Source organism: Leuciscus leuciscus (assembly GCF_965113295.1).
Source record: "Leuciscus leuciscus genome assembly, chromosome: 8".
Classification (NCBI taxonomy): domain Eukaryota; kingdom Metazoa; phylum Chordata; class Actinopteri; order Cypriniformes; family Leuciscidae; genus Leuciscus; species Leuciscus leuciscus.
The window spans coordinates 7541960-7569132 of NC_138732.1; the positions used below are offsets into that span (position 1 = coordinate 7541960).

Sequence of the window (27173 nt, forward strand, 5' to 3'; positions counted from 1 at the left end):
GAAAAGTGTTTGCAAGTCACATTGCATTGGTTTGAGACTAAATGAAGGCCCCAAAGACATTCCTTCTACTATAATTTGCAGAGATAAAGAGCTGGCAAATCTCTCCTATGTCAATTTGATCAAGTTTGTCTTGTTGGATGTGGCAGACGCCCACACTGTTCAGACGACGTCGACTCATGGTGGAGCGGAGCCATGTTTTAAGCCTTTTTAAGGCACTGAAACTCCGTTCGGCTTCAGCTGAGGAGCATGGCACTACAAGAAGAAGTCTAACAAAAGACTCTACTTGAGTGAATAGAGCATGGACTTCTGGCAGCATAGCTCTGAGACTGTTTACTGCATCAGTGGTGGTGCTAGATGGGTATTGAAGTTTAAACATTGCCAGCTGTACCTCAAGGGAGTGGTGGTTAATTTCTGGGTAAAGACTGACAACATCTTCCATCTTTGCTTTGACTAGCACACTTTCCAATTTGTTAAGGGTAGCGAAGCTGCTCTGGTCAAAGCGCATGGTCAACTGTTCATCAACAGCATCTAATACTTTGAAGTATTCCACTCTATAGTGCTCTTCGGTGGACGCTGGTGTGAACACTGCTGCACTGGAGGTCTCCAGATATGCGGCATCTGAATGGTCTCAATGCCAAGCTCAATGATGATAATAATAATAATATGTTTAATTTATATAGCGCCTTTCCCAAGCTCAAGGACGCTTCACAATAACCATAAAGAACAAACAATCAGTTCATACATAGATGGACAATAGACATTTGTCCAGTCCAAGAAATGAACGATTACAGTTGCATATCACATTGCAATTGGAATACAGACAAAAACAATAACCGAAATAAAAACAACACTATTTACAGTCAGCATAGAAGGTGGGCAGTTGAAGCAAAGATCTGATGCAACAGACTAATGGTAGGTAAGGAAACATTATGACTGTAATACAGAGTTATGGAAAATGTAAAAAATACAAAATAAAATACAAAATTGCTCCATCGTAAGACTGCCCTCGAAAGCAGGACAGGGGCAAGTTTAACCACTGTAGGACATCAGTTGCCACCTGAGTCAAATCCATTCCTGTTGTTAAAGACACCTCATATAGACCTATAAAGTCTTCATGAGGGACAAGATTATATAACGGATGCATATGGCCTCTTGTTCAACCCCCGACACATCCTGGGTTCCATCAATTATAATGGAGTAGTGCAGGTTGGGAAACCCCTGAACAGTATTTGCAATTCCCCTAACAAGGGAGTTGGTCATGAGATTCAAAATCTCATTTTGAATTTCAGCACTGGTATAATTGTTGGTGGGCTTTCTTAGCCAGACTTTAAGCACATCGTCATCCTCTGTTCTCAGTTGCAGAAGTTGCCTTACATTCCCTTCATCATTACCATGACCACGCAGAGCTAGACCTTGGCGGGCAAGAAAACGTATTGACTTCATTATTTTTTTGACCAGGCATGATCTAGCCCCTCTCTGCTGCTGCTCCTTCACTGTGGATAGCTGTGTTTCAATGCTTCTTTTTTGGTGGGTGTATGTTGTTATTGCCACTTTATGAGCTTGACTCAGCTGGTGAGTTGAAAATTTGTCAATGGTTCTTTTCCAATTTCGAAACCCAGTTGAGACAAAAGCTGGATCCATATTTTTGGCAAGAGTGCTGCTCTGTTGTTTGAAGGCTTGCATGGAATGAAAACAAAATGTGCCTTTGGCACTGGGAGAATAATGAAGCCATGGATGGGTTTCAAGAGAAGTGGTTCAGGGACTGAGTGTCTTACTTAGAAGTTGCTGGTTTGGAATGACTCTTGGGTCAGGCTGGTTTGCCTTGTTATACGTGTCATCCTGACTCTCACTCTCTTCCCTGCCTAATCTTGTGCCTTCTTTCTTTCCTTTCTCACTCCCTGGCTCTCTCTCTGGCTCCTAGAACTGAAAAAAAGGTGTTTGCCATACTCCTAACTACTGGTACCCAAAACTACTGTACACAACAGCAATACCACTGCCATAATCAGTGTTGGGCAGTAACGCGGTACTCGGTAACGCATCACTGTAGTAGTAGTAGTAGTAGTAGTTAGTAGTAGTATTTAGAGGCTGCAGTGTTTGTTTGCAGTTATGCAGTTTGTCTGATTCTTGATTCTTTCTGTTAGGTTATTGTTCTAATATAGTGGATTCAGTTCTTAAAGGAGCTGCTAAACAGGCTGTATGTCGCTTTTTAATAAAAAAGTAATATAACGACTCGAGTAACGTAACTAATTACTTTTGATACCAAGTAATAAGTAAAGAAATATTATGACTTTTTAAAGTCAAAAGTAACTTATTACACTTCCTGGGTAACTTGCCCAAGAGAACCTTTCATAATGTTGTCAAACAAAAAATCTAACTTGCCTGAGTCTCACTGTCTGTGCCTGCCTATCTGTTTGTGTACTACTGCTACTTGTTGTCTCCTGCTCTACTGCCTAATGACAAATGCAACATTTCCATTATAGCATATTTCTCTTATTTCTTGTGGATATTTTTTTTATTTTCAATTAAATTCTTTGAGATAATAGGCTATAGGGTTTGGAAATCCTGGAAATCCAGACCCAAATCTGAAAGATTAAGGGTCTGGCATTGAGTAATGAAAATCACCCAACTCGAGGGGCGGCACCAAGCATGCATTTGAAAATCTCACTGCATGCAACTGGATAACACTACGACCAATCACAACAAAACGGCCCATACGCTTAGCTACCAGCGGAGCTAAAAACGTCCTTCTTGCAAAGGAAGGATTTGAGCGCCGTCTTCTGTTCCTCTTTTATATAAAAAGCCAAGTCTAACTTGTTCATTGTAGCGGCCAAAGCCGTTTCAAACAACTGGTGTTCATCCATAGCCATCTTGCAATGTTTACTAATGACTTCGACGTCACAGCGCTGTCGTCATCTGTTTAGCTCGCCTCTGGTCCGCCTATATCAGATAACCCGATGTGATTGGTGCAGCTCGGATACAAGGACATATTTAAGCATCATTACTCGATGCCAGAGTAACTCGCTGAGCAAATTGAACTTGTGCTCTCGCGAGAACTCTGGATTTCCAGGGTACAAAAAAATTTCCTGATGTCTGTCTTTGTTTTTGGTTGGCTAAAAACACACACACACACCACACACCACACACACTACACACACACACACAGAGTTCAGGTTATTTACAGTAAGAGAAGGACTTTGTTCTTTCATCTATTACCTTCTATAATGGGTTTCAATGTTGCTAGTCAGTGAGGATAACCGTACAGTAGCACCTTAGCTTTAATATCAACACATAGCACTGGTACAACAACTAGCTTCTCTCATTGACCAGGATTCAAAGAGCTGCTAACACTGGTTGATTGACGTACTGTAGCTAGCTAGCAAGCCTAGCAAAAACGTCAGATAACTGTAAGCGTTATAACAACATAGTTTAAGTGTAACTGTAGTTCAATGCTGCAACAAAGACTACATGATGCCTTTAAAAGCAACAGGTGATCAAATTATGAATGAACATTCACGTAAAATACCAGCTTGTTTAGTGATAGTATGTGAGCACACAGCCAGACCCACCTGAGCTAGGTATCAAAGACTAGAAAGACAGTTCACTTCTATTACTTATGAATGGGAGAAACTGTGCCGCCTTCTAAGTAAAAGAGCCAATCACTGATTGGTAAAGTCATTGCGTCACTGCATCGATCTGTTTGAAGCTACGGTTCCCATAGGAACCTGATACTCGCGCTTAGGACAGCACATGCGCATTGGCTTGTCTATCCTGAAAAGTAAGGGTTTGGTAGGACTCTGAATGTATCAAGTGGAATGGATTTGAGCAGCTGCATGGAAATCAATGCTGTAGCTAAAACACGGTATGGCGTTTAATTTGACGGACGGCGCTCTGAAAAGTGAACAGACATATGCCCTGAATTAGAGACGGTAAAAGTGAGTAGGTCCAATATCATTGGTCTTAAAAAGTGGGTGGGTCTTGTCCCACCCATATACAATGGTTCCGATGCCCATGTTCAGTTCAGCTCTTCGGCATGTGCACTTAAAGCAACACCAAAGTACCTTTTTGTACCTTAAAATAATGTTTACAAAATCGTTTCAGTGGTTCATCAACTCGTAACAGGGTGAATGGAACTTCTGCATTCGCTTTGCAACCCTCTATCGGCTATAACCGCACCATGCAAGTTTGCCAGATCGGGTAGAGAATCTGTAGTTCGACTGAGACATAAGAAACTACAAATTTGACTTGCTTTACGGCAAGCGTTACTATAGCCGATAGGTGGAGCCTATATAAAAAATAGCCGTTTCTGATGTCGCAATTTCATAAAATCATGCAACATACTCTACCTTGTCTGTGGACATAGTTTTTTCCAAAGCCGATGCTGGATAAACAAATGGCGTGCGTGCGACAGTAGGCTAAATTATTTATGACAGCGGTAATGGACAATTCTGCTTCCAACCTGTAGGGGGACCGAAGAAGAAAAGTGCTTTGGTGTTGCTTTAAGGCGAGACACCGCAGGCAAAAACATTGTTTTTTTTTTCACTGGTCAATTTTGAGATTTTGGGATATTTGTCTTCTTTCAGACTTGTGGTGAAAAAAAGTCAGAAATACACATTTAGGTCTTTATTTTACTACACTTTGTCTGTTTGCGTCTGTAGATTTCTCATAAATTCAACAAAAGTTGGCGTTCTAAATCATCCCGCTGCTCCGCGATCGCTGTCTGCACCCTGTCATCACATACACCGTTAGAAAGCTCTCTCTCTCTCTTGTACAATGCTGTCGGATCCAAATATGGTAATTTCCTTTTTATCAGCAACCAATCGTGAAAGTAAAAGAGGGGATTTAACTCTAAATGCGCAATCTCATTGGCTGATGCCAATTTCTGACAACGTGATTCGTTCAGAATCGTCACATGGTATGCTTTGACGCTTCCTGGTTTGGTTTAGCTTTCCGCGGGACCTTTTGAGTGAATGAATTAAAATGATTTCGCGTCAATCATCGAAAAGAGTACAGCAGTTGTCACTTGCAAGGGGGAAAAGGAAAATTAGTGATGGATTACCCGGTGAAATGCCCTCGGGAAGCGCATCTGAACATAAGCTGTCGATGGGAAACCAGACTGGTTTAGATATAAGCCAATCTATAAATAAAGGTGAAGCGCACTCTACACAACAGTGGCTGCTTGTTCATTTTGCGCGACTGAATGAGCTGATTAGTGATTTAACTTGTCCGAATTGTGGTATGTCAAGGCTAAAAAATTATAGATCCACAGAATCAAGGGTTCTGTAGCAGTTTATTGGTCGGGTGCTGTCTGTGTAAAGATGACAAGTACCGCAGGAGCGTGTACACATCTACGCGACTTCGAGATGAGTCCAGGAACGATGTCGCTTTTGATGTGAATGTGCGAATGGTCCTCTTGGCACACGAGTTAGGATTGGGATATGCAGCTCTCAGAAAAATCTGAAAGTTGTTGGGGCTCCCTGGCCTTCACCTTAAAACTTATCAGAGGCACGGTAAGAGAGTGACAGGTAGGCTATGGAAACAAAATATACAAAAAATAGAATTTCTAATGTCAGAAATAGCCTAATACGTGTGGCTGTTTCCACCTTGTAACATATTATAACATTACTGTAACAATATTTGTTTTGCATGGTTGGAATATTTATTCATAAGATTTATAAGAATAGAATAAAGTGCCATCTGATCTCATTCATTGTGTTGTGTTGCGGTGGTCAGTTTTACTTTTACAGTACAGCTTTTTGTGTGCTGTATCTATAAAAACAAAACAAATGAACAGTTATTGATACAATACACATTTCATTTTAGCGGCAGAAATTGAGAGGGGTCTTGAGTAGGGCTGTGCGATATAGCTAAAAAAATTATCACGATATAATGTTTCATATCGTTTGGTATCGATAATTATTGACTTTTTTTAAGACAAGTACAAAAGTTTGAATTTAAACCACTGTTTTTTTTTGTTTTGTTTTTATCCACATTATTAAAGGTCCCATGACATGAAATTTTCACTTTCTGAGGTTTTTTAACATTAATATGAGTTCCCCTAGCCTGTATATGGTCCCCAAGTTTCTAAAAATTTCAATCGGTGTAAATCGAGGTTTTGGTATCTTTCTCTGCCTTTGAGAAAATGGAGGCTCATATGCGCTGATCTTGAATCTCCTCCTTATGACGTCATAAGGAGGAAATGTTACCTCCCCTGTGCCCTGTCTCTGCTTTGCCCGCCCAGAGAATATTTTCCGCCCATGAGAAAATGCGCTAGGAAGTAGGAACGCGCGCGCGCGATTTTAGTTTGTCCACGAGAGATATCATGGCTTTTGAGCGAGCGAAGCATAACAATTGCTCACTAATTGGATGTACAAATGAACACCGAAGGGTCAATACAGAGCTGTGCTTGCTGAACGTCTGAAACTAAAGTCTAGATCACTCTCTTTGGCTCAGCAGCTACACACCTCGGACAAGTAAGTCAACTAATGATATAAGTGTGTTGCTTTACTGTTTATGGTTACCTAGATTTTACACGTAGAATGTGGCTGTAACATTAGCTATGCAGCTATGCAGTTTATGTGTGTGAATACACACACTGTAACGCGAGTGTTGTACACTTCTTTCGTTCTTTGTTATTTGGATAACCGTTTTCCTGTTGGTTATATGGCTCGCGCGATGTCCGCATTTCAAGATCGCAGAGCTTGATGTAATTGTAATAAGATAAATACAGACGTTACAGATCTCTCATGAAAAGGCAACAGTAGGTTCGCGTTAGCTACATAATAATAACTGTAAACCATCCGAATAAAGTACCGTATCCAGACATAATATTTTAAACTAACCATTCGGAAACGTCCTGCTGGAGCCGCTGAGTTGCAACTTCTTCATCCGTTGCTTCTCCATCTGGATCAGATTCTGGGTCAAACTGAAATGCTTGAAAGACTGCGTGTCTTCGTGCCATTGCTATATCCAACGTAAACATGCACGCCACGTTACCGTTGCGCAAGATGGCCAAGGCCACACCCACCCTCCACCTTGCGCCGCCTTTCTCCTCCTTATTAGTATTTAAAGCTACAACACCGAAACGGCCTGTCTGAAGGAAGCTCATTCTGGGACTGGCTTGTAGTGGCTATAATTCTGCACTGAGGCTGAATTTTTGGAAAGAGATTTCAGATACAGTACTAGGGACCACTAATGACTATATTAAAGCCTACAAAAAGTAGCATGTCATGGGACCTTTAAGGCAAACAACAAATGATATTAGTTTTAGCAGTCAAAAATTAAATGTAAACAAAAATATCTTTATGTCTTATATTAAGATAAAAAAGAAAAGCGTTAAAGAAACTCTTAAACTTAAAATGTTACAAAATGTGTGCAATGTAAAAGTGTAAACGTAGAAGAATCAAGGTAGGTCTTGAAACTTTGAGGTAGGTCAACATCTGTAATATGTAGGGGTGTAACGGTTCACAAAATTCACGGATCGATACGACACAGTGGTGTCACGGTTAGGTACATTTTTCGATACAACAAAAAATAAATGCCAAAGAAATTTCCTTGATTTAAAAAATATATAATTATTAAAAGAGAAATTATTTAAAATAAGTTTAAAAAGAGTTTTCCCTACATCTTGAAACTTTTAGTTTTAAAAATGGGGGTAATGTATTTGAAGGATGAACAAATAATGTTTTGGTCATCACATTACAAATAACATTTAAATATGATAATATTTGAGTTTTGAAGTGCTGGAAAAAGATGTGTGACGTACTTGAAAGCATTTTACTATTCCTGTCAAACTTCCATGGTTACAGTGAGTGTTACTACAGTAAAGCCATAGCCTATACAATGAATGTTGCTGATCTGTGGACTTAAAGGGATAGTTCACTTTGAAATTAATTTTTGGTATGTTTTAGCTTACCTCAAGGGCATCCAAGATGTAGGTGTCTTTTTTTCCGCAGTAGTTTCAATTTTGATATTTTTAGGTCAAACCGTTCTTGTCTGTCAGTCATATAATGCAGGTCTATGGTCACCACCTCAAAGAGCATGCACAGAGTCCAAATTAAAACAATTCCCCGTCGTCCAAATTAAACAATTCCCCATCGTAAGTACACATTGATGGCCTAAGACACGAAACGAGCGGTTTGTGTGAGAAAACGAACAGTATTTATATCGTTTTTACCTCTTATACACAGCCATGTCGAAGTGATCTGATCTGATGTGTACGCAGACTGGTGCATAGATATATACACACTAGATGTCGCCTTGTCTACGGCAGTTCATTGGAACGAATGTCTTTAAGGCGACATCTAGTGTATATATCTATGCACCAGTCTGCGTACACGTCAGATCAGATCACTTCGACATGGCTGTGTAAAATATAAAATTTTAAATATCAAAATTGAAACTACTGCGGAAAAAAAGACACCTACATCTTGGATGCCCTTGAGGTAAGCTAAAACATACCAAAAATTAATTTCAATGTGAACTGTCCCTTTAAAGCCTATAAGTAGTTCATTCATGGCACAATGTTTCTCCTGGTTTCCACGTCAGCGCTGTTTGATCCGTTAATAACGGAGAAGTGTGAATGCTTCTCACTAGATCTTGCAGCGATGTTATTACTTCAGTGTCGAATTCAAATGCTTTCTTTACCGGATCTCTTAGAGCTGTGTAGTAACAGTGTCGCTTGATCAAGATCGGCTCGCGCTGCGCCACATTCTCTGGCTGCACTCACTGACATTGATGGTCCAAACTGATAAACGGTCCGTGAAGCACAAAATAACGCAGTTTCGTTCCGCTTTCATTGCGCTTGCCATTTGATGTTGGGCAACGTTGTGGTGGTCGCGCGTGCATTTGAATGAAAATATTGAGCGCCATATCGAACATTTTTCATATCGTTACCGACAATGTTGTACCGTCGATAAATACCGATACCGTTTTATCGCCCAGCCCTAGTCTTGAGTCACTTCACAGGACCAGGGAGCAGGTCAGGCAGGCCTATGCAGATATTGATGCAGATGTGGCAGAGTTGCTAAGAGAAGATGCAGATGCGGTGATACATATCAGTGTCTCTTTTGATGGCACTTGGCAGAAAAGAGGGTTCACACATCACACTATGGGATCGGGGTGTGCATCGATATTTTTACGGGACTGGTGATCGACTTTGAGGTTCTATCCTCCTATTGCCAGGCTTGTGCCCTTAAAGAAGCTGCCAGGCATGAAGGAAAGATTACAGATGAGGAAATTGACAGCTGGAGAGAAACACATGACTGTGCACACAATTGTAGGGGCTCAAGCAAGGCTATGGAGCAGGAGGCAGCGAAGAGGATGTGGGCCAGGTCCGTGAGTCGCCACCAGCTGAGATGCATTCAGATGGGGACAGTGCTGCATTCAGGGAGGTGGTATCCCTCAACCCATACCCTGGGCATGAGGTGGTGAAATTAGAATGCATCAACCATGCCCATGAGCGTATGGGCACAGCACTACAAAAATTAAGTGCTGAACGCAAATTGGGGGGGAGGGGTCTGGGAAAATTAACGGCCCAAAAATGTAAAACATTGCAAAATTATTACAGGGGCCAATTCTAAATAACCAGGGTTCCATAGAAAAAATGAAAAATGAGATCTGGGCTGGTCTCCTCCATAGCATGTCCTGTGACGAAGTCCCCTTGCACACCAGGTGCAACCTGTCCTGGTGTTGGTACAGGAGAGCGGAGGAAAATGGAGAAACTCCAGAGAGCCACAGGCTCCATGCAGGAAACTTTTTGTCTCGGGAGGTGGGCCAGAAGCTGATATCTGTATACCACCGCATGTCAAGTGACAGCCGGCTGCAGCGCATGCAGCATGGTCGCACTCAAAATGGGAATGAGTGCCTCAACTACGTCATTTGGGCCCGCTGTCCAAAAACAGTGTTTGTGTGTAAGAGTAGGGTTGAGGCAGCAGCAAGTATGGCCATTTCAACTTTTAATGAGCGGGCCTCTGCCATGCTTGCCATTATGGATAAGCTTTGGCTGGAAAGCACTGTCGTTACCGTCACCACCATCAGGGAAACCGACATGCTGAGGATCACAAAAGCCGAATCCATCCAGTCTGAGAGTGCAAAACGTTGCAGAAAGACACTTGTTGACACAAGTTGAAGGTCTTATTTGGCAATGTTGTTTTATTCAGTTGTCATTGTTCATGGTCTACATTGTTATAAACAATTACTTGGCCAGTTGTTTTGCTTATTAGCAATGTTTTCATATAGAAATGTGTGGAATTTTACAATATAAATCTTTAAAGGCCATTTTCTCAAAATGGCTTTTCTCTCATACTCCAAGTCCGAAATCTCCACTTCAGTAGCACCTATATACACCAAACTTTCCAGTCTTGTACCTAGTTATATTATGAAGACATTTACAGAGGGATTTGTAAATATATTATTCCTAGCCTGATTTATATAACATTTTATTCCAAAAAACATGGCGAAAATAATTTTTTTAAGGCTATTGACAGTATATTCTGATTTACAGGATAACAAAAGTAGATATCCATAAATCCCTCTGTAATTTCCCATCTAATATGTGAACACGATGAAAAAAGAATTTTGAACCTGGCTTTATCCAATTCTCAGATTTCGTTTTTTTAAATATAGGCAAATTAGCGCATATTTGATTAGATAATGCCTAATTTGCATATTTAAACATTAAATTACAGAAAACTTGTAATACAATTTTTTTTTCTCATCTTAATGTAGGTAATCAACTGGGAAACTTTCATGGTGATTTCTGCTAGTTAAAAATGTTACCCTGTTCACCTGTAGTGTCTCGCCTTAACTCAAGCATATAAGATGCATTAAATGATAATTCTCAAATACAATAATTCTAGATACTATTTGCCGTGTACTTTATGCAGAATAACAGCAAAATAATTTAACTAAAAACATAACTAGCTTCTACAGAAATATGGCTAGAATAATATTCCATTCCTCCTGATAAACATCATGAGTTGTCTGGCGTGGCTTGAGTCTATCTTTTTCATGTCTTTTCAACTTTTTGTCTTGTGTGTTTCAGATCATGACGGCCGCTGGTTGGGGCTCCATCAAAGTTGGGGGTCCGTCAAGGCTAGTTTACACAATGATCCAGTTCACTTGCAGCATCGTGGTGGAGCCCCAGGACCGTCTTGGCCGGGACCACGCAGCAGGGCTAAGAACGGCTATGTTAATGTGTCTGTGATGGGTAGTCAGAATGGGGTGTCCGAACAGAGATTGTAAGTGTTGTTGCAAATGATTCAGCTTCATAAATAAGGATTGGATGTATGTAATGTTTGCATGTAACTCCCTGCCCATGTTATCCTGCAGTATTCCATATAGACGTCCCAGTTCCAAAGGAGAGAGGCGAATAGACATGATCAAAAATGCACACAGATTCATCGCAGAGGATAAAGGGAGAGAAAAAAAAACATGGTTCAAAATTACAGTAAGAGTTCACCCAGACATCATCATTTTTTTCAACTTTACAGTGTTCCTAAATAAACCCCATATAATTCTGCTAAAGATCTCTTTTTGTGTTTCACAAAGAAATAAAGTAGAATTGGAGTAGAATGACATGATGGTGTGTAAATGATGAGAACTAGTGTTTACTACATCACAATAGAGTTAACATCATATTAACCAGTGGCAAATGAATTAAGTATTAAGCTCCACAGCAGACAGATTTATCCGCAATAAGATATTAAACCTAACAAGTAAAAGCCTCTAATTTATCTAGTCTCCTGATGACTGTGTTGTTCATACTTTTGTTTCACAGATCCCACATGGAAAAAACTATGATAAAAGATGGCTACTAACATCACTACAGAATCTCTGTCCCATTGCATTTACTCCATTACACGTAAGTGATCGTAATGAAGTGGTCAGTAACAGTTATGCTGAACAAGTTTAGAAGGTGTGACTGTATGTCCACTAGAGGTCAGTGGTACTTTCAACATTTTAGTGTGTAATGTTGCTGTTTGAGCATGAAACAGGTATGCAAAGTTACAAGTCTACTCCAAAGGGAGTTATTCTCTGTATATGTGCGCAGACTGCGCACTGTTTCTGAACTCCCCGAAACGCCTCCATTATAGTCTTGAGGTTTCTTCCAGGGATGTACGTGTCACAATATCCCTCATTTAAATTATTCCAACCGAAAGCATATGCAAATAAAGGGGGCGAGGCCTGGTTGAGATGCATTATAGTAGTGTGTTGAAACTCACAGTTCTGGTAAGGGGCATAACATTTCCAAAGCAGGCTTGATGCAGTTGACCAATCACAACACACTGGTCCAGCCAACCAATCAGAGCACATAATTCCACTTTTTGGAAGGAGGGGCTCCATAGATACAGGAACTAAACAGAGCATTACTGACAGACTGGGAAGAGAGGAGCTGCAACAATGTCATTGAACATTTAAGCATGAATATCTATTCTTGTAGACATTAAAATATTGTGTTACTTCTTTAAAAAAGGAACTAATTCCGTTAATTAGTTACTATTCATGGAAAGTAATGCATTACATTAGTTTTGCGTTACTTTTCTCATCTGGGCTGGGCTTACTTGTTAATTTTTTTAATAACAACAACAACAAAAAAGTTATTTTTGGCAAATGTAAAGGCCCTTTCACATCAAAAGTGAACTGAATAAGCCTCAGGCTGAAAGAAATGCAAATTCACGCCTCAAAAAAATAAAAAACCTTTTCAGCTGTTTAGCCTTTCTGGATTAGAAGTAGGGATGGCCCGATACCGATACTGGCATCGGGGATCGGGCCGATACTGTCCTCAAATACTCGTACTCGTACTCATAAAAATTCGCCGATACCACGCACCGATACCACGTCCATTTTGCGAAACGAAACTGGCCGCCGCGAGTGCTTTGTCGAGGTGAACTGAGGCATAGACGCGCGAGCTGGTCGAGCACATGCCTTAGTTTAAACAGACGAGACATCAGTGGAAAGTTTGTTCAGTCGGATGTCAATGGCAACGAAATTAAACGAGGCATGTAGCTTTAGCTTATTATTAACGTTAACTGACGAGAGAGAGAGCGAGCGCACTTCTGTTGAATGCTCTTGATTGCTGATCGTTCACTCAGCACATGTTATTTGGATGAAAACTAAATCGTATATGTAGCCTAAGTAAAGTAAAACATGAACTGTTACCTGACTGAAGTATAACGAGTGGTTCCCTACGTTATTACAGGACGTGTGCAGGTTAAGAAGTTTCATGAACGCAAACATCCGAAGCGCGCGCCCCACAAACCAGCGTCTCAGCGCGAATACTGAATTAAATTGTCTTTCACGTCTTGCGCTTGTACGGACGAATTCACACACAATGTAATAACGCCCGTCTTGGTGAGTATCCTATAGTAAACAAAGTCGGTTATATCTCAAATGAACGTAGCATGTTCAAGTGCGGTCTGTGCGTTCGGTCTTAAAGGGGCAGCAGTTTGATAAACCTGCTTCTGTGTTTTAATGCTAATCAAACAAAGGAGAAATAAATACTCACTGCTCTTGACTAAATAGGCTACCCTTTTCAACTTTAGAAAATATCCATCTATATATAATTCATACAGTAATGAATATGCTTTTTTCACATTTGATTACTTTATTCAAATTTCTGTACTGTTAGATACCCGAAAAACTCTAAAAACACTGTTTATTTCATTTGTAGCCTTTCTTTGTTCTATATTGTATATATTTGTCCTATTTGTAATTCGATTGTTTGTTTTTATTTTGTTACTGACTGCTTACTTGTTTTAAATTCACATTAATTAGGCTGCTAGTTTTTGTTGTAGTGTCAAAATTGGATTAAATAATTGATATTTCACTGGTTTTGACAAACATTTGAACCGCTGACCCAGTCCTCAGCACTGAGCCCTGCTGAAGCAGCTCTAAATATGTGCTGTGCTATTAAATGAAAGATAAAATATGATAGAGCAATAGAATGAACAGTGACAGTAGGCTTACAGAAGCTCATACAATGCATTTTAGCAGGCTTAATTAAGCATGAAAATAACTGAAAGAAATATATATATTTGATGAACAAATTAAGCCAACTAATATGATTTATAATCTTTTGGTTTATCTACTAATACATTTAAAAATTACAAATGCAGTGAAAATTCAGGTATCGGTTACGGTATCGGCGAGTACCAAAAATTACAGTATCGGTATCGGACTCGTTCTGCAAAAAGTGGTATCGGGACATCCCTAATTAGAAGAATAGGATGCAAGAGAAGAAAGTTCAACACTTACTTGAGCATTAAATAATTTTTAAAAAATGAAACAGAAATGTGATGTTTATCTAAAGTCATTTGTTTATTGTTATGGTTGAAGTGGATCTCTGAAGGTCAGCAGCAAAGGCATTGGTTAATAAAGTGAGATTAAATACTAGGGGTGTAACAGTATATCGTTTCACAATATATCTCAATACAAAAATGCAACTATATGTATCGTGGATAGTTCACCCAAAATGAAAAAATGTGTGATAAAATTTAAGTTTACAGAGTTTTCGTGTCAGTACTACATTAAACTACTAGATATAATGTTGAATCTAATGTATAATGATGCAATGGGGGAATATTTGTGGGTCCTGATAATCCCAAATGTCTGATGTTACCAGTAAAAAGTGGCCTACATTATTTAAAATATATCTAGTCAGTGAAAGAGTGTCAAGCATAGTCATCTAAAATAATTCTGTATTTTCAGCTTCAGAATCATTAATATTTTTATTATTGCATTTGGGTTTCCAGCACCAAGTCCAAGCGTATTCATTCACACCTACAATATAATACCAAATTTAGCATTTTAATCAACAGTTAATTTTTTGTTAACATTTGAGACATGTGTCTTGGAGTATCGCAATAATATTGTATCATGAGTTCAGTATCGTGATATGTATCGAATCGTGACATGAGGGTATCGTTACACCCCTATTAAATACTTTTAAGTATATTTGTGTAATTTAATATATTTAACTATTGCAGGTTTGCATAATATTCTGAGATTGCATTTCACTGTTTTAATTAATTTGAAGTAATACAAATTTTTTTTTTTTTTTGCAAGTGAGATGAGTAAATGGCTGCTCACATTTATTCTAAGACTACAATAACCATCATGTTAACACAGCAAACACAATGCCTGTGAACTTACGATTTCTCTCAACATGGGGACTGTAAATTAATAAAGTAATGCGTTACTTTACTAGTTACTTGAAAAAAGTAATCTGATTACGTAACTCAAGTTACTTGTAATGCGCTACCCCTAACACTGGGCATAATAGGTCCCCTTTAAATCACCAAATTACCAATACATTGTTTTCAGTGTATGCGTCACATCTTTGTTTGTCTGTTTGTCTCTCTGTGTTTTTGCCTAGTACACCACAGAGGGACATGCAGTTCATTTCTATCTGGAGGATGCTGCCCATGCCAGAGCTCTGTGCAAACTCACACGCAGAGTAACAGACAGTAAAGGGCAGAGGGTACTGTACTGCTTCATGAGTTCTTAAAAACATTCATCTTGTACTATTGGATCCTGAATTCCATGTTTCTTGTTTTCCAGGTGGTCGTGCTTATGAGCCATTGTTCCAGTCTCCCCTTCCTCCAAAGTGAGCTGAAACCACAAGATCTGGAACATTTAAAGGTCTGACCTACAGCTGCTTCTGTTGTAGAAAATTCTAGGTCCTCAAATTGAGTCTCGAAGAAATCTCTCAAGAGTCGAAGTTCCAGGTTTCAGAAGAAGTAACTTTATTGACAAGCAACAAAGTGAGATGCAGCTGTTCATCTGATCTGCAATGGTCGGAACCTCAGGTCTTATACCTTTTCTTATCACTAGGTAGCCAATCAGCTATCTTTCTCTTCTTGCTCCACCTCAAGATCTCGCTACCGTTAGCATCATCTTTCCCGGAGACATCTTTCTATTGGTGGAAAAATCTTTGGCCATACCCATTTTTAAAGAATATCTTGGGTCACATGATTCTCTGCACCTGCAGTGTTCTAGTGCCATCCGTCATTTTTAATGAACGTTTTTAGTACCATCTTATCAACTACCCATACACAGCTTCTCTGAGCTTGTTAGGTACTTTTCCATCCTCACAGACCCCTTGACCTAATTTAACCTGATTTATCCTGATTTAACCTGGTTTCTGACTGAGACACAGCAATACAGACTTTTACATGAGGCAAAGGAAAATCTCCAACACTTCTTGCTGCAGTAACATTTGTGGCCTACAGGTGGCAGCTGTTCCATTCAAAGTCAGCATGAAATAGAAATTGCTAAAGTTTTTTCTTCCCTATTGTGATGTATATCCAAGTGAAACGGCTTCTCGAAAAAAAGTAGGGCGGGACTTGATTTTGTTCATCGGGAATTGGATGGTTGTGGTTTGCTATTGGTGGATCTCATGTGAGTGACAGGCTGTCCTGCCCTCATGCCAGTGAACGCATCATCAGAGAAGAGAAGTCGCTGCAAGAGGGAGGGGAAGATATTTTGATTAAAGATTATGATGGCACATGAATTGAAAATAAAATGATGTTGCACGGTTAAATTATTTATAATAAATGCTGCAATATTCCATGAAAACAAGAATTGTGAATTTTGATTTCATGGCAACTTTAACTGTTGCTATTCTTTTCTGCAGCATTGCATGTCCAAACGCTTCGATAGTTCCCAGAAGTCTCTCAACCTGAGCAGCATCTGCACTGATCCAGGTAAAACTATACTGAGGGTTTGAGTGCTCAAAACCCTGACACTGCACAAAAAAGTTCAATAGATTCCCCAAGTCAAGATTAACACAGTTATCCATTTGTCAGAAATGAGTTGAGAGCTTTTCAAAATGAGAAATTAGATCTTTACTTTTCTTTTTTTCACCAGACTTGGTTTCTCATAATATTGAGATCATCTTAAACCGAAAAAACTGCATGAAAGCTGTGATCAAAATCATACAGGAGAATATCCCAGAGGTAAGACTTGGTGTTTGGGGTTTGTTCAAATTATTAACCAGAAATATAAGCAAAAGTAATACTGATGCCTTAGCAAATACCACTGATTATTCTCTTTTAAAGTGCATTCAACTGGGTAATGTTGGTGACAGAGTAGCTTTAATATCCTTTACATTCACCATGATGTTTAGAGAAGTGTGTCAAAGGCCTGGTGTTCATTGCATCATAACCTGTTTCCTTCATTTAACCACCGTGAAGTATAAATATAGCAACTATATCTAATCAAGCCAAGCTCAGCCATAGTGTCTAGACAAAAATAGGAAATCAAAACATCCAGCTGGTGGAAACGTTGAACTATGCGGTTATATTTCTAGGATAAACAGCTGTGGGTACGTCACGCTCAGACACTTATTCCGGGAAACATTTGTCAGGTGTCAGAGTGATATGGGGTCAGAGCTTATTAGCACATGCATGATAGTAGGGCCTGTCCAATAACAACACTTGTGGTCTTGGCCTACATGTGACAGGAAGTAAGTGCACAAGAATGTCCCAGGTCGGAATAATGCTCAAAACATACCGCTTCAGAGCTGTATTTAAAGTTAAACGTATCCCATCATTCATCATGTTCAGGAACCCAATTTGGGAAACCCTGCTTTCATGTAAACAAACGTTTAGAGTTTGAAGGAACATTTTATTTCTGTCCCAATCGCTCTTTGATCCTTCACAGATGTTGTGCTTGAACCTGAGCAACAACAAGCTGTCTAAGTTGGATGACATAGCAGAACTGGTGAACAAAACCCCCAACCTGCAGTCACTGAACCTGTCTCATAACGAGGTGAGAGACGCTCTTGCTATTACGCTCTTCTATTTACATCGATAGTGAGATACGTTTGTTATATTATCAGCCCACTTAAAACTTCAGCTTCAATTTACTCAACTGCAAGCTACACAGAATTTACTTTCAGTGTCTGTTTGACCTCATTCTCTGTCTGTCTGTAGCTGAAGTCCGAGCAAGAGCTGGATGTGGTGAAGGGGTTCAGGCTGGTGGAGCTGTGGCTGGACAGGAACCCTCTGTGTGATCACTTCAAAGATCAGACCTCATACATCAGGTCAGTGCCAGTGAGCTGGGACACACACTGTGAGGTTAAAGGTCAAGGTTGATATGATTAGCTGACAGAAATACTAAATCTCGGTTCCTTATGAGACATAACAGCAGACCTGTTGGTTACGTAACTATCGAGAGGAATTCCTTCACAGGTTTTTCTTTGGATATCCAGCCTTGAAAAACTTGAATGTCTAATTTTAAAAGTGTCATTTATAGACCTGGAAATGTCATGTTAATTAATAAAATCTTAAAACACCATGGGAATTTTAAAAATATTATTTATTTTTTTATGCCAAGCTCCAAAAAAGTTATCAGAGTAAATTATTACTCGCATATATTATATATTTTTTTAAATATTACATTTATTATTTTATATCTGAATGACATCCATGATGATCCACCTAATTTTTCAACATGGCAGTAAGCTATTTTCTGTGAATGTGCGAGACTTCGGATTCATTAGCTGCTATAGGGAAATAACTAGAAGAATAACAATGTGCAGTAAACGTTTATGACTATGATGACCATGTCTACATGCCTAAATGCATTGAGCTGCTGCCATGTGATTGGCTGGTACACTAATAAAGTGTGTGCATATAAACACTATTGTTCTGTATTTGCAAACAAATAAAACTGTATAGACATATAGAGAGAGTTTTAATTGTTTGCAAAAACAGAACAATGGTGTGAAAACCATTTTTATCTGGTTTCCTTTTCATTTTCCTTTTTCTTTTTTTTTTTTTTTTACTCCGCAAAACTAACTGAACTAAAAAGAATAAATAACTGTTAATATTATACTTGCCCTGGTCAGGTTATGGGACTCCATTGAGGATCAAACTAATTAGTGATAAACTGATATATCAGGCCAATTAATTGGCTGATATTTGGCAGTCAGAACAAGTGTAAAGGCTGACTCCCCATTCACTTTATTACGGTTTCTCTCCCAACTAACTTCATTCTCAGGGCTAAATGAAGCTTTCTGGAGTTCGTTGGCTATTTCTCTATGGGATGCTTTTTGATGGATATCAGGGCACAAGCATCAGTGCCAAAGCTGATCAAAAATCAAGTCAGCAGCCATCATTGCTTCTGAAATGCACTCATCCAAAGTCAGCGTTAATAAAAACCACATCAACAAAACCGTGACACAGCATCCGTCACAAATCGACAAGTTTGTTTTGGTCGTTTGATTGTGTCATTGTCTTGTTTGTCATTTCTTCCCTGCACTTGCATGGCTTTCATTTACAAAGTCATTTGAGAACTTGTCTGTCTGTTAAAGTAAAAATACTTTCAATAATGGTGTGTTTTTTAACACGTTGGGGTCTAGTTGGCTGAAAGCAACAGATAAGTGAAATTTGGGTTTAAAACTCTAAATACTGAACCAATCCATCCAGAGAGTGTTGAAAATAGGGTTAAAACAATTTTTTCGGTGCTGATCTTGGCGCAATATTGTTTCTAAATATTTCATTTCGTTAGTCTCTTGATCAAAACACATTTCAGCAATCAATCATTGTATTTGCATAAAGAATAAATTAGGAGAAATTACTTGAGAATGCACATGTGATTTTGGTGTGTCTGCTGTAATAATGAGGTGCATCACTGTTTTCCTCTTGTCTCCCGTGACAGTGCTGTTCGGGAGCGATTTCCCAGGCTTCACAGACTGGTGAGCTTTTTTTGATTTGTCAATAATGTTTTGAACTAACAGGACTGAATGTACAGTTCAGTTATTAGTGTTTGTCAGATATTAAGTCAGTCAATCATTGATTGGTCAAGGACAGGATGCCTGATTCCAGACTGGCTTCCAAAAGAACACACACCGATTAAGTGTCATCAGACACTCTCCTGACTGGAATAAAGCAAACGTAAATCAAAAATGTGCATGATTCATCAGTTCACATTTTTACAAAGAAAAAACAATGTTCAAATTGATATCATCAAAATGTGGTCACTAACAGTTGCATGATGTGAATAAAACATGCAGTTTTCTTTGTAATGTTGTTATTTCCATAGGACGGTCATGTGCTTCCACTTCCGATCTGCTTTGACGTGGAAGCACGCACACACCTCCCTCCTTGCAAGGTAGCCTAGAAGTCTGCACTGTTATATTGACCTGAAGCATGTCAATGAAGTTTTTGACTGGATGTGTCTGTAAAACTAATTCAGGGCAGCTGCTTTGTCTCCAATGAAATCCAGGGTCTCATTCAGCGTTTTCTGCAACAGTAAGTGCATGTGTGCAAATGTTTTACCAGAGGTGCCTCTTAATGTTTTCCACTATAAGCATGCTTTTATCAGCAGTGATGTGTGTTTGTGTTTGTTTTGTGGAAGTTATTTCTCTGTCTATGACTCTGGGGATAGACAGCGGCTGCTGGAGGCGTATCATGATGGTGCCTGCTTCTCTCTCAGTCTGCCACCCATAAGTAATCCCTCCAGGTACAGTGTGAGCTCTCTGTCCTTAAAACACTACTCGTCGAGATTAGCTTTAGGCTGTCTTTAATATGCCATTTATCAGGTGTATCACAAAATCTAACATAAACAGGTTCATATTAATTTCAAAATGAAAAGAAATAAATTACATTAAAAGTGTGTGTGTGTGTGTGTATATATATATATATATATATATATTAGTGGTGGGCCGTTATCGGCGTTAACATGCTGCGTTAACGCGAGACTCTTATCGCGCGATAAAAAAAATATCGCCGTTAATCTATTCTCCAAGTTGGGTTGGGAGATGGCTCTATATACTACACAAGCTATGATGACGCAATCTACCCGCGGCCGCGAGGTAAACCCGGCTGCAACGCATATTCGTCGTCATCTTAAGTAAACACAGCTGAAAGTGAAAGCTGGTGAAAAAGATCGGTGCAACATCCATTATTTGGACTTGGTTCGGGTTTAAGCCGTCAGACGAGCAGCAGCAAACTATATACAGAGTGTGTGGGGTAACAGTTCGGTAAGTTAACATACGACTAATCCGTTCGACCACCTCAAATTCAAAACGAAACATGATATCACTGAATACCAGCGCGCGCGTATTATTCCCATTCCAATATATCTTAGTGGTGTAGCACATAATCTCGATTTTAAGAATCGTTGTTGTGTTTCTTTTTAACTGAAAAGACATCAGTTAGACAATATTCTAATTTTAAATTTGGGGTTTCATAAACTCCAAGCCATAATAAACATTAGACCTACTTAAGTCTCTGCAGCTAGTGTACTTACATTTTATTTATCTGCAAAATTATGTTGTATACTTACAGTTTTGCAAAATATATGTTCTCAAAACTACATACACCCTTTAAAAAAAATACATTTAGCAGTTGTTTAGCATGGGTCTGTGTAATCTGTTCTGAAATGGTTTTATTATAATATACTGTATATCGTTATCGCAAGAGGCTGCAATGTATATCACAATATAGATTTTAGGCCATATCGCCCATCCCTAATTGATAGCCTATAGTAGTTGATAATAACATAGGCCTACCTAATGTTGCCTGTGGACGGTAACGGTACAGTAGTAACCTTTTACAGTCTATGAGTAGAACAGCTTTCTCAAGCAGTTTGTGATGCATTTTGGAAACAGGAGATGCGCCACCTGGCTTGAGAAACCCGTTCTCAAAGACTTACTTTTATAGTCATTATTTGGGTAGCACACATATTCTGAATGCCTTCGGCAGAATTCAAATGAGCCATTTTAATCTAGATTAATCTAGATTAATTTCAAAATTAATCTAGATTAAAAAAATTAATCTATGCCCACCTCTAATATATATATATATATATATTAGGGCTGTCAAAGTTAACGCAAAATCATATTAACGGCACTAATTTTTTTAACGCGCGATTAACGCATCGCGTATTTTCTGTTTGACCCGTGGCCCAACCTCTAGTTGGAGAAATGGAGATACACAGTGTTGCTAACTTAGCGACATTGCAGACCCCTTTAGCGATTTTTTTTTTTTTTTTTTTTTTTTTTTTTTTTTCTTCAACAAAGCGCCCAAACCTTATTTAGTTTCTGAGAATCTACCGGTACTGCTCTCTCAGCACGCGCGCACCTCTCTCTCTCTCTCTCTCTCTCTCTCTCTCTCTGTCTCACGCGGAGGAGCAGCGCTTTAATTCAGTCACTAATTTTACAAGTATAGCCGAAATCAGAGCACAGATATTGTCTTTATCTTATGTGAATTTGATTTCACCAGACGGCGGCTCGCTTATCAGAATTGTTGTGCAGATTAACTTAACATCTTGGAAGGGAGAGCTGGTTATGTCTTAATGGGTCGCGTTTCAGTCACCAACAGAAACAGTAAAATATACCAATGAAAACAGTTTTATTGAGAATTTAGCTTCATCAAAATGGGCACAGAGAGAGACAAACTACAATGTAATAATAAATGTACATTTAGCATTTTCAGAAGAGCTGCCCTGTCATGCAAAATCTAAACATGTTTGTGTTAGTAAATTGCTCAGTGCAAAGAAAGAGAAGTAATAGTAACCTGGCATTTTTTTGTTCTTTCTACATGTCTAATAGACATGAACAAGTTCTTTGAAAAACATCTATGACCTTTGAAACATGTCTCCTCCTTATGCTCTATATTGACTATGGTTTCAATAATAAACATACATTTGCATAAAGCATCTATATTTATCCATGCCCACGTTGATTAGAGTATTACAAACTTGAAAAGTATTAATTTAAGGTACATTTAGAACAAATAAAAAAATGTGTGATTAAATGCGATTAATCGCGAGTTAACTCATGACAATCATGCGATTAATCGCATGATTATGTATATATGTATATATGTATGTATACATATATACACTGCTCAAAAAAATAAAGGGAACACTTTTTAATCAGAGAATAGCATCAAGTCAGTTAAACTCCTGGGATATTGATCTGGTCAGTTAAGTAACAGAGGGAGTTGGTAATCAGTTTCAGCTGCTTTAGTGTTAATGACATTAACAGCAGGAGCACTAGATGGGCAACAGTGAGACAACCCCCAAAACAGGAATGGTTTTACAGGTGGAGGCCACTGACATTTTTTCCCTACTCATCTTTTCAGACTGTTTTTCACCAGTTTAGCATTTGGCTAGGGTCAGTGTCACTACTGGTAGCATGAGGCGATACCTGGACCCTACAGATTTTGCGCAGGCAGTCCAGCTCTTTCAGGATGGCTCATCAATACGTGCCATTGCCAGAAGGTTTGCTGTGTCTCCCAGCACAGTCTCAAGAGCATGGAGGAGATTCCAGGAAGACAGACAGCTACTCTAGGAGTGCTGGACAGGGCCGAAAGAGGTCCTTAACCCATCAGCAGGACCGGAATCTGCTCCTTTGTGCGAGGAGGAACATGATGAGCACTGCCAGAACCCTACAAAATGACCTCCAGCAGGCCACTGGTGTGAATGTCTCTGACCAAACAATCAGAAACAGACTTCATGAGGGTGGCCTGAGGGCCCGACGGCCTCTAGTGGGCCCTGTGCTCACTGCCCAGCACCAGGGAGCTCGTTTGGCATTTCCCATTGAACACCAGAATTAACAGGTCCGCCACTGGTGCCCTGTGGTTTTCACAAATGAGAGTAGGTTCACCCTGAGCACGTGACAGACAGGAAAGGGTCTGGAGAAGCCGTGGAGAATATTATGCTGCCTGTAACATCGTTCAGTATGACCGGTTTGGTGGTGGGTCAGTGATGGTCTGGGGAGGCATATCCATGGAGGGACGCACAGACCTCTGCAGGCTAGACAATGGCTCCCTGACTGCCATTAGGTATCGGGATGAAATCCTTGGATCCATTGTCAGACCCTATGCTGGTGCAGTGGGTCCTGGGTTCCTCCTGGTGCACAACAATGCCCGGCCTCATGTGGCGAGAGCATGCAGGCAGTTCCTGGAGGATGAAGGAATGATACCATTGAAGGGCCACCACGCTCACCTGACCTACATCCAATAGAACACCTCTGGGACATTGTGTTTCGGTCCATCTGACATCACCTGGTTGCACCTCAGACTGTCCAGGAGCTCAGTGATGCGCTGGTCCAGATCTGGGAGGAAATACTCCAGGACACCATCCGTCGTCTCAGTAGGAGCATGTCCCGACGTTGTCAGGCATGCATACAAGCACGTGGGGGCCATACAAACTACTGAGTACCATTTTGAGTTGCTGCAATGAAATTTCAGCAAAATTGACAAGCCTGCTGCATCATTTTTTCACTTAGATTTCCGGGGTGTCTTTGAATTCAATCCTCTGTAGGTTGATTATTTTCATTTCCATCAAACGATGTGGCATCCTTTCGTTCATAACACATTACCCAGTCCATATTAGTATAGATATCCAGCATGATATTTTCCCCCATTGAGATATGGTGTGTTTTCAAAGTGTTCCTTTAATTTTTTTGAGCAGTGTACATACATGCATACAAACATTTAATATGTTACTTTATAACTAAATTGTTGTAGTTTATTTTTGGGGCTGCACTATATTGAAGAAAAATGTGATATGCGATAACTTGTTTAATGCAATACAATAATGTTTTAAGTGTAAAATACATTTAAATTATATTTAAATACATAAAAAAAATGAATGAATTAAATATGTATTGATTCATATTAAAGCTACAAAAGTTATTCAGTCAAGAGCAGTGAGTGATTTTCTGACAGGTTTTACTGTATAAGGCTGCTGTCACATTAAGACCCAATGCATGAATCCTATTGACACACAACCGATTTCTTTCCCAACTGTTTGCGTTACTTAAGTCTTAAGACATAACTGACTGTGTTAACATGAATACTCTCTAAGACAGGCATTTTTACATAACTGTGTGTATCTGACTGTTTTTGTGCAATAAATCGCGAAATAAAGTTGAAATCGGTATTGTATGCTGTTCGAGAGGCGTTTTTTTTTGTGTGTGAGCACTTCTGGAGTGTGTCAGACAGCGCAAGAACCACAATTAGTTGTTTTCCGCAGCGTATTGAGCTTAATAACTCTTTTTTTTTATTTTTTATCATCAAGCAAGCCACACATAAGTAACAATTGTGTGCCCGGTCTATTCTCTGCAATATTCATCAACCTTTGAGTTTTCACAACTTTTTGAAGTAGCCTATTATAAAAATATATATAGTTTTTAATATATATTGTTTCATTATTTATTTTGGGGGTGAAATGTGACCCAGGCTTTTGTTAGATGCATCCACATTGTACACTTTTAATACGTTTAAATGAAAAATAATGTTTGTAAATGTGCAAAATTGTACAGTTTATTTGTGGTCTCATTTCTTTTTCCTATAATTTTGCAGGTGCAGGTTGAAAGATTATCATAAACACAGCCGCAATATCAAGAACCTCAAAGATCCCTGTATGTTTCAGGAGAAACAAGCAAATTAGAGTTTTTAATATATATTAAATTAAATATATATTTGTCATGTACAGCCATCTTCTTCTTCACAGCCGGTCGGTTTCGCTTGCTAAAACGCACTCGCCTGACTCTGGTCGCCTTCCTCAGTGAGCTCCCAAAGACCCAGCATGACATTAATTTAATCAATGTTGATGTCAACACATACACAGTAAGTTCCTCAATGATTTTAACACTGTTATCACTGGAGCTACTTACAATTTTTGACGTCTTGTTGTTTTCCTGTCTTTTCCGTAGAGCACTTTATTAGTGTTCACAGTGAGTGGAGTGTTCAAAGAGGGTGAGTCTTGCTTGAACACAGTTACATGTCAAAATGACAGTGTGTTCATCTCAAAATGTTTATTTTCTTCTCTTCAGTTGATGACAAATCGAGAGACTCTGTCAGGGCGTTCTCTAGGGTCTTCATCACAGTTCCAGCTCGGAATTCTGGGTAGGAAAAGCCAACAGCAAATCACAACCGTGACTAGATAAAAACTAGTGGTTATCTTAATTTACTGGATTCTCCCTGTGGACACACTGTCCAGCTGTCGGGTGAATTTAACAGATTGAATGTTGACTGTCCAACAGCCAATTAAAAGAATCACCGTTAATCACTTGAGCAAATATCCTCTTGGTAACACAAAGTTGATTTGATGTATGTTTATTGGTATCTGTTGCATCTTGCAGCCTGTGTATCGTGAATGACCAGCTCTTTGTGAGGAACGCCACCACTGAGGAGGTCCGCTGTGCGTTTGCAGCACCAGCCCCAACCCTCTCGAGTAGCCCAGTGCCCAGCATCTCTGCACCCCTGCAGGAAATGCTCTCCGCCTTCTCTCAGAAGTCTAAAATGAACCTGGAATGGTCTCAAAAGTGAGCAGTGAGGAAAAATCATGCCCTTAAACTTGTAGGTCTTAAAGTGCCCCTATTATGCTTTTTAGTTTATTGCCTTTCACGAAAGCCTGGAGATTCCGGAAAATACACGGATAATGTGTCCCGGAATCGTTTGATTTTGGTTCATTCACACTGCCAGTGATTTTCCGGAATCTGAGTCCGGATTTTCCGGGATCACACACATCCCGTTAAGATCCCGTAAAGACACGTGACGTCAGGATGTGTTGTAGAAAGACAAGTCTAATCTTCCGCTATGGCTCTTTCCATTGTAGTCGTGCACTTGGTGAATTTGTTTTTACGCAGCGTCTTAAGTTTACTAATGATCTGCGCTTTCGATCTCGAGAAACCAAGCTCGAGCATTTTTTTCCGTTCCGTTCCACAAAGCTGGCGAACGATCTCAGCTTCAGCGCGGATAGTAAGGAGCTCCTGGTCTCTGCTTCATTCTAGCTTGCACACATTTTTTTCGTTCTTTCTTTGTTGATGACGAACACAAGCAACAAATATACCCCTTAGGACATTGGTCCTGGCTTTTGTTCACACAGGGCACGTTCCGGGACTGATCCCAGCAATGTTACTAGGTCCCTATCCCGGCATCGATCCCGGCATCAATCCCGGGACCTGTTTGCGTTCACACAGAAGGCATTCTAGCAATTTTACGGCAATTTCCCAGGATCAACGCGCTGCGTGAAAGGGGCTGAAGTGTAATATAGCTGTTTGTGAATGTAAAAGGGTTGCAAAGTTTTAAAGATCAAAGTGCATGATAAATGGAGGTATTTCCTCCTAAAAGAAAGAACCGATTCTGAACTGCCTGAAACGAGTCGTCAGTCTTTCTTCCTGCACAAACCTATGTAGGTTTGTAACAAATTTG

At 39.6% G+C, this 27173-nt stretch overlaps 1 protein-coding gene across 2 annotated transcripts in view; it reads left to right on the forward strand.

Moving 5' to 3' along the window:
- Positions 1-27173, forward strand: part of nxf1a (nuclear RNA export factor 1a) — a 34809-nt gene that overhangs the window by 5855 nt on the left and 1781 nt on the right. For both annotated transcript variants that reach the window (XM_082177000.1, XM_082177001.1), the window contains 18 exons: positions 11042-11237; positions 11329-11446; positions 11777-11860; positions 15374-15478; positions 15559-15639; positions 16634-16703; positions 16867-16955; positions 17662-17769; positions 17934-18043; positions 19663-19699; positions 20047-20115; positions 20200-20255; positions 20362-20466; positions 25320-25378; positions 25471-25586; positions 25673-25715; positions 25793-25865; positions 26102-26284. In XM_082177000.1, the coding sequence (XP_082033126.1) occupies positions 11042-11237; positions 11329-11446; positions 11777-11860; positions 15374-15478; positions 15559-15639; positions 16634-16703; positions 16867-16955; positions 17662-17769; positions 17934-18043; positions 19663-19699; positions 20047-20115; positions 20200-20255; positions 20362-20466; positions 25320-25378; positions 25471-25586; positions 25673-25715; positions 25793-25865; positions 26102-26284 (1702 nt within the window). The remainder of the gene's footprint in view (positions 1-11041; positions 11238-11328; positions 11447-11776; positions 11861-15373; positions 15479-15558; positions 15640-16633; positions 16704-16866; positions 16956-17661; positions 17770-17933; positions 18044-19662; positions 19700-20046; positions 20116-20199; positions 20256-20361; positions 20467-25319; positions 25379-25470; positions 25587-25672; positions 25716-25792; positions 25866-26101; positions 26285-27173) is intronic.